Raw genomic sequence first — 14,735 nt, 5'->3', positions numbered from 1 at the left:
TCCTCATCTCTGTCTACCATCCTACCTGTACTCTCCACAGTGCTGCACCTCCTACATCTCCTCCTCATCTCTGTCTACCATCCTACCTGTACTCTCCACAGTGCTGCACCCCTACATCTCCTCCTCATCTCTGTCTACCATCCTACCTGTACTCTCCACAGTGCTGCACCCCCTACATCTCCTCCTCATCTCTGTCTACCATCCTACCTGTGATCTCCACAGTGCTGCACCCCTACATCTCCTCCTCATCTCTGTCTACCATCCTACCTGTGATCTCCACAGTGCTGCACCCCTACATCTCCTCCTCATCTCTGTCTACCATCCTACCTGTACTCTCCACAGTGCTGCACCCCCTACATCTCCTCCTCATCTCTGTCTACCATCCTACCTGTACTCTCCACAGTGCTGCACCTCCTCCTCATCTCTGTCTACCATCCTACCTGTACTCTCCACAGTGCTGCACCCCTACATCTCCTCCTCATCTCTGTCTACCATCCTACCTGTACTCTCCACAGTGCTGCACCCCCTACATCTCCTCCTCATCTCTGTCTACCATCCTACCTGTGCTCTCCACAGTGCTGCACCCCTACATCTCCTCCTCATCTGTCTACCATCCTACCTGTACTCTCCACAGTGCTGCACCTCCTACATCTCCTCCCTATCTCTGTCTACCATCCTACCTGTGCTCTCCACAGTGCTGCACCCCTACATCTCCTCCCTATCTCTGTCTACCATCCTACCTGTACTCTCCACAGTGCTGCACCTCCTACATCTCCTCCTCATCTCTGTCTACCATCCTACCTGTACTCTCCACAGTGCTGCACCCCTACATCTCCTCCTCATCTCTGTCTACCATCCTACCTGTGCTCTCCACAGTGCTGCACCTCCTACATCTCCTCCTCATCTCTGTCTACCATCCTACCTGTACTCTCCACAGTGCTGCACCTCCTACATCTCCTCCTCATCTCTGTCTACCATCCTACCTGTACTCTCCACAATGCTGCACCCCCTACATCTCCTCCTCATCTCAGTCTACCATCCTATCCACGCTCTCCATTCAGCCAATGATTTCTGACTAACATACATCATAATCCAACTGCTGTCGTTAAGACTTCTCCCAAGCTGCACCAGTTCTCTGGAATGCTCTACCCAAAGCATCTTTTTAGGTTAGCCTATCACATCCCCCGATTTAACTCAACTCTTCTCTCCCCCCCCCCCCCAATCATTTAGATCTACTCCCTTACTTTGTTGATATGGCCAGATCATAGTACAAAACAAGCACTTTTACCTTATGTGTCACCCCCATAGATTGTAAGCTCTTGTAAGCCACTCATTCTTCTCTTTAATCGTTTTAAAAGTTTACCTCTCCGCTCAATAGGTAGATGATCTCCAAGGTGAAGTCCAATATTCTTCTGCTGATCTCCTTCGGGTCCATTCTTGGTGGGTCATTCAGAAGAAGAGAAAACTGGATGAACTGGAAGTTTCTAGTATTTCAGATTCCTTTATGAAAAAAGAAGAAGCGGTTGGAAATCATTCACGGACAAGCTCATGTAGAAGGTCTGGAACCAGGCATGGAGTCAAGGAAAAAACAATAATGAACAAGACTCACAATAATGAACCCATCGACACCAGCCCCCCCCCCCCCCCCCCCCCCCGCCCCCAATTCTGCAAACTTCAAGAGCCTATAAAGCTTTGTTGGTGGGAAATGTAAGAAAAATCTTAAAGGTAATGCACAATTCTTTTTTTGTGATTGCATTTTAGGCTAAAAATCTTTTCAATTGGTCTTCATTAAAAATATTCAGCCGTTCTGTCACAAAAGGGTTAACTGTCTAGCTGTGTGAATGCTATAATAAACCTTCTCTAATTTACTTACCGTATTTTTTGCTTTATAAGACACACTCCCCCCCCCCCCCCCCCCAAAAAAAAAATGCGCCTTATAAAGCGAATAGTGCAATTTTTCCATGGCTGACACGGATACATCGCCGGCCGCTATGCTGCACAGCGCGGCCTGTTCTCCAACAGGTAAGTACAGGGTGGGCCATTTATCTGGATACACCTTAATAACATGGGAATGGTTGGTGATATTAACTTCCTCTTTGTGGCACATTAGTATATGTGAGGGGGGAAACTTTTCAAGATGGGTGGTGACCATGGCGGCCATTTTGAATCCAACTTTTGTTTTTTTAATAGGAAGAGGGTCATGTGACACGTCAAACTTATTGGGAATTTCACACGAAAAACAATGGTGTGCTTGGTTTTAACGTAACTTTATTCTTTCATGAGTTATTTACAAGTTTCTGACCACTTATAAAATGTGTTCAATGTGCTGCCCATTGTGTTGGATTGTCAATGCAACCCTCTTCTCCCACTCTCCACACACTGATAGCAACACCGCAGGAGAAATGCTAGCACAGGCTTCCAGTATCCGTAGTTTCAGGTGCTGCACATCTCGTATCATCTGAAGGCAATTGTCTATGCTGTGAAGATACGAGATGTGCAGCTCCTGAAACTACGGATACTGGAAGCCTGTGCTAGCATTTATCCTGCGGTGTTGCTATCAGTGTGTGAAGAGTGGGAGAAGACGGTCGCATCGACAATCCAACACAATGGGCAGCACATTGAACACATTTTATAAGTGGTCAGAAACCTGCAAATAACTCATGAAAGAATAAAGTTACGTTAAAACCAAGCACACCATTGTTTTTCGTGTGAAATTCCCAATAAGTTTGATGTGTCACATGACCCTCTTCCTATTGAAAAAACAAAAGTTGGATTCAAAATGGCCGACTTCAAAATGGCCACCATGGTCACCACCCATCTTGAATAGTTTCCCCCCTCACATATACTAATGTGCCACAAACAGGAAGTTAATATCACCAACCATTCCCATTTTATTAAGGTATCCATATAAATGGCCCACCCTGTACTTACCCGGCGCCGCTTCTCCCTGTACACAGATGAAAACATCCTGTGTTGGGGGGGAGCAGCCAATGGCGGGCGAGGATGAGCTGACGCTAGGGAGGCTCCCCCCCACCGAATGTTTTCATCAGTGCACAGGGAGACCAGGTAAGTAGATTACCTGAGAGCGGCCCGTAACATGGAGTGCTGTTTCAGAACTTGGACAACCCTTTTAAACTACCGTAATAGTCGGCGGTAGTACTCACCAAAGCAGCGGGTAGGCCGGCAGCATAACCTCACTCACTCCGTGAAGCTGGCGGAGCAAGAGCGCGACGTTACGCTGCCGTCCTGCCCGCCGCTTTCATAGCGAGTACTACAACAGACAATTACGGCAGTTTAACAAAGCAGAGCCACTGCTGCGAGCGGGGCCCGGTGTAATGGGGGTCACTATTTACAGAGGGACATGAGGGCCACATAAGATGCTATATATGTGTCATCCGCAGATCCCCCCATGACAGTGCGTCATCCGCAGATCCCCCCCCATAACAGTGCGTCATCCGCAGATCCCCCCCCATAACAGTGCGTCATCCGCAGATCCCCCCCCATAACAGTGTGTCATCCGCAGATCCCCCCATGACAGTGCGTCATCCGCAGATCCCCCCCCATAACAGTGCGTCATCCGCAGATCCCCCCCCCATAACAGTGCGTCATCCGCAGATCCCCCCCCCCCATAACAGTGCGTCATCCGCAGATCCCCCCCCATAACAGTGCGTCATCCGCAGATCCCCCCCCATAACAGTGCGTCATCCGCAGATCCCCCCCCATAACAGTGCGTCATCCACAGATCCCCCCCAATAACAGTGCGTCATCCACAGATCCCCCCCCCAATAACCGTGTCATCCACAGATCCCCCCCCATAACAGTGCGTCATCCACAGATCCCCCCCAATAACCGTGTCATCCGCAGATCCCCCCCAATAACCGTGTCATCCGCAGATCCCCCATTAGTTCAAACCCCACCAAAAGCACTCCTATTAGTTAAAAAAAAATAATCTTATTTTCCTCCTCAAATACCCGGGCGCGTCTTATCGGCCATATTCTTGTCAGTCAGATAAGGCCGGAGCCATGGTGAGGGTTTATGAAGGTCAGAGCAGAGATAAGGAGCCGCTGACGGAAGAGAGAAGGTTCAGACCCGGCTACTAGAGGAAGCCGGGAAGGGGCTTCATCCAGAAGTCCTCACTGCTCGGTGCCGAGGATTACCGGGGACTAAACACAAGCTTTCTGGCAGATTCCCAGGGTAGGTCATCAGCTGGTTGAAGAGAAGACCCTGCAATCTTTACCTCCTCGACATTGTGTCATTACTTCAATGGGACGGCTCCATCCTATCCAAGTGTATACTACAGGACCCTCCACCGCCGGCATGACATTAGTGATCACTGCTCCCTGTACTGCGGAGGAGATCGCTGCATGTGAATGTGTCTCCTCCACTGACGAGCAGACGACTGTCAGGAAGGAACACTTCTGTATGAGGACGAGTGATGGTATAAGTGATCACTGCTCCCTATACTGTGGAGGAGATCCCTGCATGTAAATGTGCCTCCTCCACTGAGCGAGCAGACGACTGTCAGGAAGGAACACTTCTGTATGAGGACGAGTGATGGTATAAGTGATCACTGCTCCCTATACTGTGGAGGAGATCCCTGCATGTAAAGGTGTCTCCTCCACTGAGCGAGCAGACGACTGTCAGGAAGGAACACTTCTGTATGAGGACGAGTGATGGTATAAGTGATCACTGCTCCCTATACTGTGGAGGAGATCCCTGCATGTAAAGGTGTCTCCTCCACTGAGCGAGCAGACGACTGTCAGGAAGGAACACTTCTGTATGAGGACGAGTGATGGTATAAGTGATCACTGCTCCCTATACTGTGGAGGAGATCCCTGCATGTAAAGGTGTCTCCTCCACTGAGCGAGCAGACGACTGTCAGGAAGGAACACTTCTGTATGAGGACGAGTGATGGTATAAGTGATCACTGCTCCCTATACTGTGGAGGAGATCCCTGCATGTAAAGGTGTCTCCTCCACTGAGCGAGCAGACGACTGTCAGGAAGGAACACTTCTGTATGAGGACGAGTGATGGTATAAGTGATCACTGCTCCCTATACTGTGGAGGAGATCCCTGCATGTAAAGGTGTCTCCTCCACTGAGCGAGCAGACGACTGTCAGGAAGGAACACTTCTGTATGAGGACGAGTGATGGTATAAGTGATCACTGCTCCCTATACTGTGGAGGAGATCCCTGCATGTAAAGGTGTCTCCTCCACTGAGCGAGCAGACGACTGTCAGGAAGGAACACTTCTGTATGAGGACGAGTGATGGTATAAGTGATCACTGCTCCCTGTACTGTGGAGGAGATCCCTGCATGTAAAGGTGTCTCCTCCACTGACGAGCAGACGACTGTCAGGAAGGAACACTTCTGTATGAGGACGAGTGATGGTATAAGTGATCACTGCTCCCTATACTGTGGAGGAGATCCCTGCATGTAAAGGTGTCTCCTCCACTGACGAGCAGACGACTGTCAGGAAGGAACGCTTCTGTATGAGGACGAGTGATGGTATAAGTGATCGCTGCTCTCTATACTGTGGAGGAGATCCCTGCATGTAAAGGTGTCTCCTCCACTGACGAGCAGACGACTGTCAGGAAGGAACGCTTCTGTATGAGGATGAGTGATGGTATAAGTGATCACTGCTCCCTATACTGTGGAGGAGATCCCTGCATGTAAAGGTGTCTCCTCCACTGACGAGCAGACGACTGTCAGGAAGGAACGCTTCTGTATGAGGACGAGTGATGGTATAAGTGATCACTGCTCCCTGTACTGTGGAGGAGATCCCTGCATGTAAAGGTGTCTCCTCCACTGAGCGAGCAGACGACTGTCAGGAAGGAACACTTCTGTATGAGGACGAGTGATGGTATAAGTGATCACTGCTCCCTGTACTGTGGAGGAGATCCCTGCATGTAAAGGTGTCTCCTCCACTGAGCGAGCAGACGACTGTCAGGAAGGAACACTTCTGTATGAGGACGAGTGATGGCATTAGTGATCGCTGCTCCAGAAGAGAGCCCTTAGGAGCGGCTGAGAACCCAATGCCTCTGTTCTGCTGAAAAAGTCCCTGCAACACTGCAGACTAAAGAGATAAAGGGGGCGCTGTTACCTCCGCAGTCCATGCCCGTCATTGCTGCGTCTGTCAGGGACATTACTCCCATCTAGTCTTCAATACCACCGCTGCTGAACCCATGTCCTTGCCAGAGCAATTAGCGGGTATAGAAAGGCACCTGTTCCCGTTTGCCCATTTATTGATTGGCGCCAGTTTATTAGATTCTGACCCTCTGCTGCCAGCCCTGACCTCGGGCGCCTATATGCGGAATACGGACAAACCCGCCCTGACCTCGGGCGCCTATATGCGGAATACGGACAAACCCGCCCTGACCTCGGGCTCCTATATGCGGAATACGGACAAACCCGCCCTGACCTCGGGCTCCTATATGCGGAATACGGACAAACCCGCCCTGACCTCGGGCTCCTATATCCGGAATACGGACAAACCCGCCCTGACCTCGGGCTCCTATATCCGGAATACGGACAAACCCGCCATGACCTCGGGCTCCTATATCCGGAATATGCACAAACCCGCCCTGACCTCGGGCTCCTATATCCGGAATACGGACAAACCCGCCCTGACCTCGGGCTCCTATATCCGGAACACGCACAAACCCGCCCTGACCTCGGGCTCCTATATCCGGAATACGGACAAACCCGCCCTGACCTCGGGCTCCTATATGCGGAATACGGACAAACCCGCCCTGACCTCGGGCTCCTATATGCGGAATACGGACAAACCCGCCCTGACCTCGGGCTCCTATATGCGGAATACGGACAAACCCGCCCTGACCTCGGGCTCCTATATGCGGAATACGGACAAACCCGCCCTGACCTCGGGCTCCTATATGCGGAATACGGACAAACCCGCCCTGACCTCGGGCTCCTATATGCGGACAAACCCGCCCTGACCTCGGGCTCCTATATCCGGAATACGGACAAACCCGCCCTGACCTCGGGCTCCTATATCCGGAACACGCACAAACCCGCCCTGACCTCGGGCTCCTATATCCGGAACACGCACAAACCCGCCCTGACCTCGGGCTCCTATATCCGGAACACGCACAAACCCGCCCTGACCTCGGGCTCCTATATCCGGAATACGGACAAACCCGCCCTGACCTCGGGCTCCTATATCCGGAATACGCACAAACCCGCCCTGACCTCGGGCTCCTATATCCGGAATACGGACAAACCCGCCCTGACCTCGGGCTCCTATATCCGGAACACGCACAAACCCGCCCTGACCTCGGGCTCCTATATCCGGAACACGCACAAACCCGCCCTGACCTCGGGCTCCTATATCCGGAATACGGACAAACCCGCCCTGACCTCGGGCTCCTATATCCGGAATACGGACAAACCCGCCCTGACCTCGGCCTTATAGACGGAATACGCACAAACCCGCCCTGACCTCGGTCCTATATGCGGAACGCGCACAAACCCGCCCTGACCTCGGCCTTAGACGGAATACGGACAAACCCGCCCTGACCTCGGCCTCCTATATCCGGAATACGGACAAACCCGCCCTGACCTCGGTCCTATATGCGGAACGCGCACAAACCCGCCCTGACCTCGGCCTTAGACGGAATACGCCCCGACCTCGGCTATTGCAGACTGTGTGTTAACCGTATACCAGTAGGTAGTGGTCTGGTGGCTCCACTGCAGCGAAGTCTAGATCCCTGTATAGGGGCTAAAGGGTGAACGCAGGGAACGGCCAGGATAACGCGCTTTGGCTTAGCCCAAAATCAAGCCTGTTGGTGACAGTAGTTACTCAGCGGTGCTGCATTACTAAGGCCCCTTTCACACGGGCGTTACGGGAACACCCGCGATTTTTCCCCGCGAGTGCAAAACATTGTAATGCGTTTTGCACTCGCGTGAGAAAAATCGAGCATGTTTGGACGGGGAGGTGGAGTTAGGAGAGCGCAGGATCGGGGAGGTGGAGTTACAGAGATCATTCATAGCTCTCATTCATCGCCATCGGAGTTAGGAGAGCGCAGGATCGGGGAGGTGGAGTTAGGAGAGCGCAGGATCGGGGAGGAGGAGTTAGGAGAGCACAGGATCGGGGAGGAGGAGTTACAGAGATCATTCATAGCTCTCATTCACCGCCATCGGAGTTAGGAGAGTGCAGGATCGGGGAGGTGGAGTTACAGAGATCATTTACCGCTATGGGAGTTAGGAGAGCGCAGGATCGGGGAGGTGGAGTTAGGAGAGCGTAGGATCGGGGAGGTGGAGTTAGGAGAGAGCAGGATCGGGGAGGGGGAGTTACAGAGATCATTCATAGCTCTCATTCATCACCATCGGAGTTAGGAGAGCGCAGGATCGGGGAGGTGGAGTTAGGAGAGCGTAGGATCGGGGGAGTTACAGAGATCATTCACCGCCATCGGAGTTAGGAGAGTGCAGGATCGGGGAGGTGGAGTTACAGAGATCATTCATAGCTCTCAGTCACCGCCATCGGAGTTAGGAGAGCACAGGATCGGGGAGGTGGAGTTAGGAGAGCGCAGGATCGGGGAGGTGGAGTTACAGAGATCATTTACCGCTATGGGAGTTAGGAGAGCGCAGGATCGGGGAGGTGGAGTTAGGAGAGCGTAGGATCGGGGAGGTGGAGTTAGGAGAGAGCAGGATCGGGGAGGGGGAGTTACAGAGATCATTCACCGCCATCGGAGTTAGGAGAGCACAGGATCGGGGAGGTGGAGTTAGGAGAGCGCAGGATCGGGGAGGTGGAGTTACAGAGATCATTCATAGCTCTCATTCACCGCCATCGGAGTTAGGAGAGTGCAGGATCGGGGAGGTGGAGTTACAGAGATCATTTACCGCTATGGGAGTTAGGAGAGCGCAGGATCGGGGAGGTGGAGTTAGGAGAGCGTAGGATCGGGGAGGTGGAGTTAGGAGAGAGCAGGATCGGGGAGGGGGAGTTACAGAGATCATTCACCGCCATCGGAGTTAGGAGAGTGCAGGATCGGGGAGGTGGAGTTAGGAGAGTGCAGGATCGGGGAGGTGGAGTTACAGAGATCATTCATAGCTCTCAGTCACCGCCATCGGAGTTAGGAGAGCACAGGATCGGGGAGGTGGAGTTAGGAGAGCGCAGGATCGGGGAGGTGGAGTTACAGAGATCATTCATAGCTCTCATTCACCGCCATCGGAGTTAGGAGAGTGCAGGATCGGGGAGGTGGAGTTACAGAGATCATTTACCGCTATGGGAGTTAGGAGAGCGCAGGATCGGGGAGGTGGAGTTAGGAGAGCGTAGGATCGGGGAGGTGGAGTTAGGAGAGAGCAGGATCGGGAAGGGGGAGTTACAGAGATCATTCACCGCCATCGGAGTTAGGAGAGTGCAGGATCGGGGAGGTGGAGTTAGGAGAGCGCAGGATCGGGGAGGTGGAGTTACAGAGATCATTCATAGCTCTCAGTCACCGCTATGGGAGTTAGGAGAGCGCAGGATCGGGGAGGAGAAGTTAGGAGAGCGCAGGATCGGGGAGGTGGAGTTACAGAGATCATTCATAGCTCTCAGTCACCGCTATGGGAGTTAGGAGAGCGCAGGATCGGGGAGGTGGAGTTAGGAGAGCGCAGGATCGGGGAGGTGGAGTTACAGAGATCATTCATAGCTCTCATTCACCGCCATCGGAGTTAGGAGAGCGCAGGATCGGGGAGGTGGAGTTACAGAGATCATTCATAGCTCTCATTCACCGCCATCGGAGTTAGGAGAGTGCAGGATCGGGGAGGTGGAGTTAGGAGAGCGCAGGATCGGGGAGGAGGAGTTACAGAGATCATTCATAGCTCTCATTCACCACTATGGGAGTTAGGAGAGCGCAGGATCGGGGAGGAGGAGTTACAGAGATCATTCATAGCTCTCATTCACCACTATGGGAGTTAGGAGAGCGCAGGATCGGGGAGGAGAAGTTAGGAGAGCGCAGGATCGGGGAGGTGGAGTTAGGAGAGCGCAGGATCGGGGAGGTGGAGTTACAGAGATCATTCATAGCTCTCATTCACCACTATGGGAGTTAGGAGAGCGCAGGATCGGGGAGGAGGAGTTAGGAGAGCACAGGATCGGGGAGGAGGAGTTAGGAGAGCACAGGATCGGGGAGGAGGAGTTAGGAGAGCACAGGATCGGGGAGGAGGAGTTAGGAGAGCACAGGATCGGGGAGGAGGAGTTAGGAGAGCACAGGATCGGGGAGGAGGAGTTAGGAGAGCACAGGATCGGGGAGGAGGAGTTAGGAGAGCACAGGATCGGGGAGGAGGAGTTAGGAGAGCACAGGATCGGGGAGGAGGAGTTAGGAGAGCACAGGATCGGGGAGGAGGAGTCACAGAGATCATTCATAGCTCTCATTCACCGCCATCGGAGTTAGGAGAGTGCAGGATCGGGGAGGTGGAGTTACAGAGATCATTCATAGCTCTCATTCACCGCTATGGGAGTTAGGAGAGCGCAGGATCGGGGAGGTGGAGTTAGGAGAGCACAGGATCGGGGAGGAGGAGTTAGGAGAGCACAGGATCGGGGAGGTGGATTTACAGAGATCATTCATAGCTCTCATTCACCGCTATGGGAGTTAGGAGAGCGCAGGATCGGGGAGGTGGAGTTAGGAGAGCACAGGATCGGGGAGGTGAAGTTAGGAGAGCACAGGATCGGGGAGGAGGAGTTAGGAGAGCGCAGGATCGGGGAGGAGGAGTTAGGAGAGCGCAGGATCGGGGAGGAGGAGTTAGGAGAGCGCAGGATCGGGGAGGAGGAGTTAGGAGAGCACAGGATCGGGGAGGAGGAGTTAGGAGAGCACAGGATCGGGGAGGAGGAGTTAGGAGAGCACAGGATCGGGGAGGAGGAGTTAGGAGAGCACAGGATCGGGGAGGAGGAGTTAGGAGAGCACAGGATCGGGGAGGAGGAGTTAGGAGAGCACAGGATCGGGGAGGAGGAGTTAGGAGAGCGCAGGATCGGGGAGGTGGAGTTAGGAGAGCACAGGATCGGGGAGGTGGATTTACAGAGATCATTCATAGCTCTCAGTCACCGCTATGGGAGTTAGGAGAGCGCAGGATCGGGGGAGTTACAGAGATCATTCACCGCCATCGGAGTTAGGAGAGCGCAGGATCGGGGAGGTGGAGTTAGGAGAGCGCAGGATCGGGGAGGTGGAGTTAGGAGAGCGCAGGATCGGGGAGGTGGAGTTACAGAGATCATTCATAGCTCTCATTCATCGCCATCGGAGTTAGGAGAGCGCAGGATCGGGGAGGTGGAGTTAGGAGAGCGCAGGATCGGGGAGGTGGAGTTAGGAGAGCGCAGGATCGGGGAGGTGGAGTTAGGAGAGCGCAGGATCGGGGAGGTGGAGTTACAGAGATCATTCATAGCTCTCATTCACCACTATGGGAGTTAGGAGAGCGCAGGATCGGGGAGGTGGAGTTAGGAGAGCGCAGGATCGGGGAGGTGGAGTTAGGAGAGCGCAGGATCGGGGAGGTGGAGTTAGGAGAGCGCAGGATCGGGGAGGTGGAGTTAGGAGAGCGCAGGATCGGGGAGGAGAAGTTAGGAGAGCGCAGGATCGGGAAGGTGGAGTTAGGAGAGCGCAGGATCGGGGAGGAGGAGTTAGGAGAGCGCAGGATCGGGGAGGAGGAGTCACAGAGATCATTCATAGCCCTCAGTCACTTAGGGGGTCACTGCTCCGCTGTCTCCGCGGTTATTTCCCTGTGACAATCGCTGTAAACTGCTCCTCACCTCCCTAATGTGAATGGGGATCTGCAGCTCTTCCCACCACAAGTTGCTGAGGAGATAGTGGATTTCTAATACAGATCCAGCATCTGACAAAGGGAGGGAGACGCAGCAGCAGCAGCACTACAGGCCGCAGGTCTAATAGGACTGCACCAAAACCGCATCATGTACACTCACCTTCTAGCGGAAAACCGCACGGTCAGCCGGTGTGACTGAGGGCCGCCCGCCAGACAGGACCGGACACTACAGCCGCCGGGCAGCACCTGCTCTTTATCTGCTCCCCTGCACGAGATAAAAGACCTGCGATGACGTCACTGTCACGTGACCAATGCTGGAGGGGGCGGGGCTCTAAAGTTAAGGACCCTTTAATGCTGTCACAATCATGTGATCACTCACGTGAGTGGGCGGAAGCTCGGTTGTTGCTTAGAAACGCCTCTTGTACAATGTTAATCTCTTGCCCCTCACAGGGCGAGGTCTCAATAGAAGGGCGTGGCTACAAACCCCTAGTAATCAGAACAGCCCCTTCCTATCATGGGAGGAGAACTACACATCCCAGCAAACCCAGCTTCTGGCTCCTGGATAGTATTGGGCAAGAATCAAGATGGGAGTACCACAAGTCCCAGCATCACCACGGGTCAGATATAGAATAAAGCTGGACGCTTAGAAACCGCACTGCGCCCTGTACACCCATCGCACAGAGATGAGGAGGAGATGTAGGGGGTGCAGCACTGTGGAGAGTACAGGTAGGATGGTAGACAGAGATGAGGAGGAGATGTAGGAGGTGCAGCACTGTGGAGAGCACAGGTAGGATGGTAGACAGAGATGAGGAGGAGATGTAGGGGTGCAGCACTGTGGAGAGTACAGGTAGGATGGTAGACAGAGATGAGGAGGAGATGTAGGGGGTGCAGTACTGTGGAGAGTACTGGTAGGATGGTAGACAGAGATGAGGAGGAGATGTAGGAGGTGCAGCACTGTGGAGAGCACAGGTAGGATGGTAGACAGAGATGAGGAGGAGATGTAGGGGGTGCAGCACTGTGGAGAGTACAGGTATGATGGTAGACAGAGATGAGGAGGAGATGTAGAGGTGCAGCACTGTGGAGAGTACAGGTAGGATGGTAGACAGAGATGAGGAGGAGATGTAGGGGTGCAGCACTGTGGAGAGTACAGGTAGGATGGTAGACAGAGATGAGGAGGAGATGTAGGGGGTGCAGCACTGTGGAGAGTACAGGTAGGATGGTAGACAGAGATGAGGAGGAGATGTAGGAGGTGCAGCACTGTGGAGAGTACAGGTAGGATGGTAGACAGAGATGAGGAGGAGATGTAGGGGGTGCAGCACTGTGGAGAGTACAGGTAGGATGGTAGACAGAGATGAGGAGGAGATGTAGGAGGTGCAGCACTGTGGAGAGCACAGGTAGGATGGTAGACAGAGATGAGGAGGAGATGTAGAAGGTGCAGCACTGTGGAGAGTACAGGTAGGACTGTAGACAGAGATGAGGAGCAGATGTAGGGGGTGCAGCACTGTGGAGAGTACAGGTAGGATGGTAGACAGAGATGAGGAGGAGATGTAGGGGGTGCAGCACTGTGGAGAGTACAGGTAGGATGGTAGACAGAGATGAGGAGGAGATGTAGGAGGTGCAGCACTGTGGAGAGTACAGGTAGGATGGTAGACAGAGATGAGGAGGAGATGTAGGAGGTGCAGCACTGTGGAGAGTACAGGTAGGATGGTAGACAGAGATGAGGAGGAGATGTAGGGGGTGCAGCACTGTGGAGAGTACAGGTAGGATGGTAGACAGAGATGAGGAGGAGATGTAGGGGGTGCAGCACTGTGGAGAGCACAGGTAGGATGGTGGACAGAGATGAGGAGGAGATGTAGGGGTGCAGCACTGTGGAGAGCACAGGTAGGATGGTAGACAGAGATGAGGAGGAGATGTAGGAGGTGCAGCACTGTGGAGAGTACAGGTAGGATGGTAGACAGAGATGAGGAGGAGATGTAGGAGGTGCAGCACTGTGGAGAGTACAGGTAGGATGGTGGACAGAGATAAGGAGGAGATGTAGGGGTGCAGCACTGTGGAGAGTACAGGTAGGATGGTAGACAGAGATGAGGAGGAGATGTAGGGGGTGCAGCACTGTGGAGAGCACAGGTAGGATGGTAGACAGAGATGAGGAGGAGATGTAGGGGTGCAGCACTGTGGAGAGTACAGGTAGGATGGTAGACAGAGATGAGGAGGAGATGTAGGAGGTGCAGCACTGTGGAGAGTACAGGTAGGATGGTAGACAGAGATGAGGAGGAGATGTAGGGGGTGCAGCACTGTGGAGAGTACAGGTAGGATGGTAGACAGAGATGAGGAGGAGATGTAGAGGGTGCAGCACTGTGGAGAGTACAGGTAGGATGGTAGACAGAGATGAGGAGGAGATGTAGGGGGTGCAGCACTGTGGAGAGCACAGGTAGGATGGTAGACAGAGATGAGGAGGAGATGTAGGGGGTGCAGCACTGTGGAGAGTACAGGTAGGATGGTAGACAGAGATGAGGAGGAGATGTAGGAGGTGCAGCTCTGTGGAGAGTACAGGTAGGAGGGTAGACAGAGATGAGGAGGAGATGTAGGAGGTGCAGCACTGTGGAGAGTACAGGTAGGATGGTAGACAGAGATGAGGGGGAGATGTAGGGGGTGCAGCACTGTGGAGAGTACAGGTAGGATGGTAGATGGAGATGAGGAGGAGATGTAGGGGGTGCAGCACTGTGGAGAGTACAGGTAGGATGGTAGACAGAGATGAGGGGGAGATGTAGGGGGTGCAGCACTGTGGAGAGTACAGGTAGGATGGTAGACAGAGATGAGGAGGAGATGTAGGGGGTGCAGCACTGTGGAGAGCACAGGTAGGATGGTAGACAGAGATGAGGAGAAGATGTAGGGGTGCAGCACTGTGGAGAGTACAGGTAGGATGGTAGACAGAGATGAGGAGGAGATGTAGGAGGTGCAGCACTATGGAGAGTACAGGTAGGATGGTAGACA

The 14,735-nt window shown here is 53.4% G+C and overlaps 1 protein-coding gene across 1 annotated transcript in view; it reads right to left on the bottom strand.

Moving 5' to 3' along the window:
• The window catches only part of LOC120991118 (gastrula zinc finger protein XlCGF66.1-like), a 38,049-nt gene extending 26,052 nt beyond the window's left edge, over positions 1-11,997 (bottom strand). Inside the window, exons 1-2 of the mRNA XM_040420007.1 lie at positions 11,905-11,997; positions 1,364-1,500 (exon numbers count right to left, since the gene is read on the bottom strand). Of these exons, the coding sequence (XP_040275941.1) occupies positions 1,364-1,435 (72 nt within the window). The 5' untranslated portion in view covers positions 1,436-1,500; positions 11,905-11,997. The remainder of the gene's footprint in view (positions 1-1,363; positions 1,501-11,904) is intronic.
• Positions 11,998-14,735: the final 2,738 nt, after the last annotated feature.

This window comes from Bufo bufo, chromosome 2 (genome assembly GCF_905171765.1).
Source record: "Bufo bufo chromosome 2, aBufBuf1.1, whole genome shotgun sequence".
Taxonomy (NCBI): Eukaryota; Metazoa; Chordata; class Amphibia; order Anura; family Bufonidae; genus Bufo; species Bufo bufo.
Note: the sequence above shows the minus strand (reverse complement) of the source record. Positions and strands in the feature narration are given on the sequence as shown.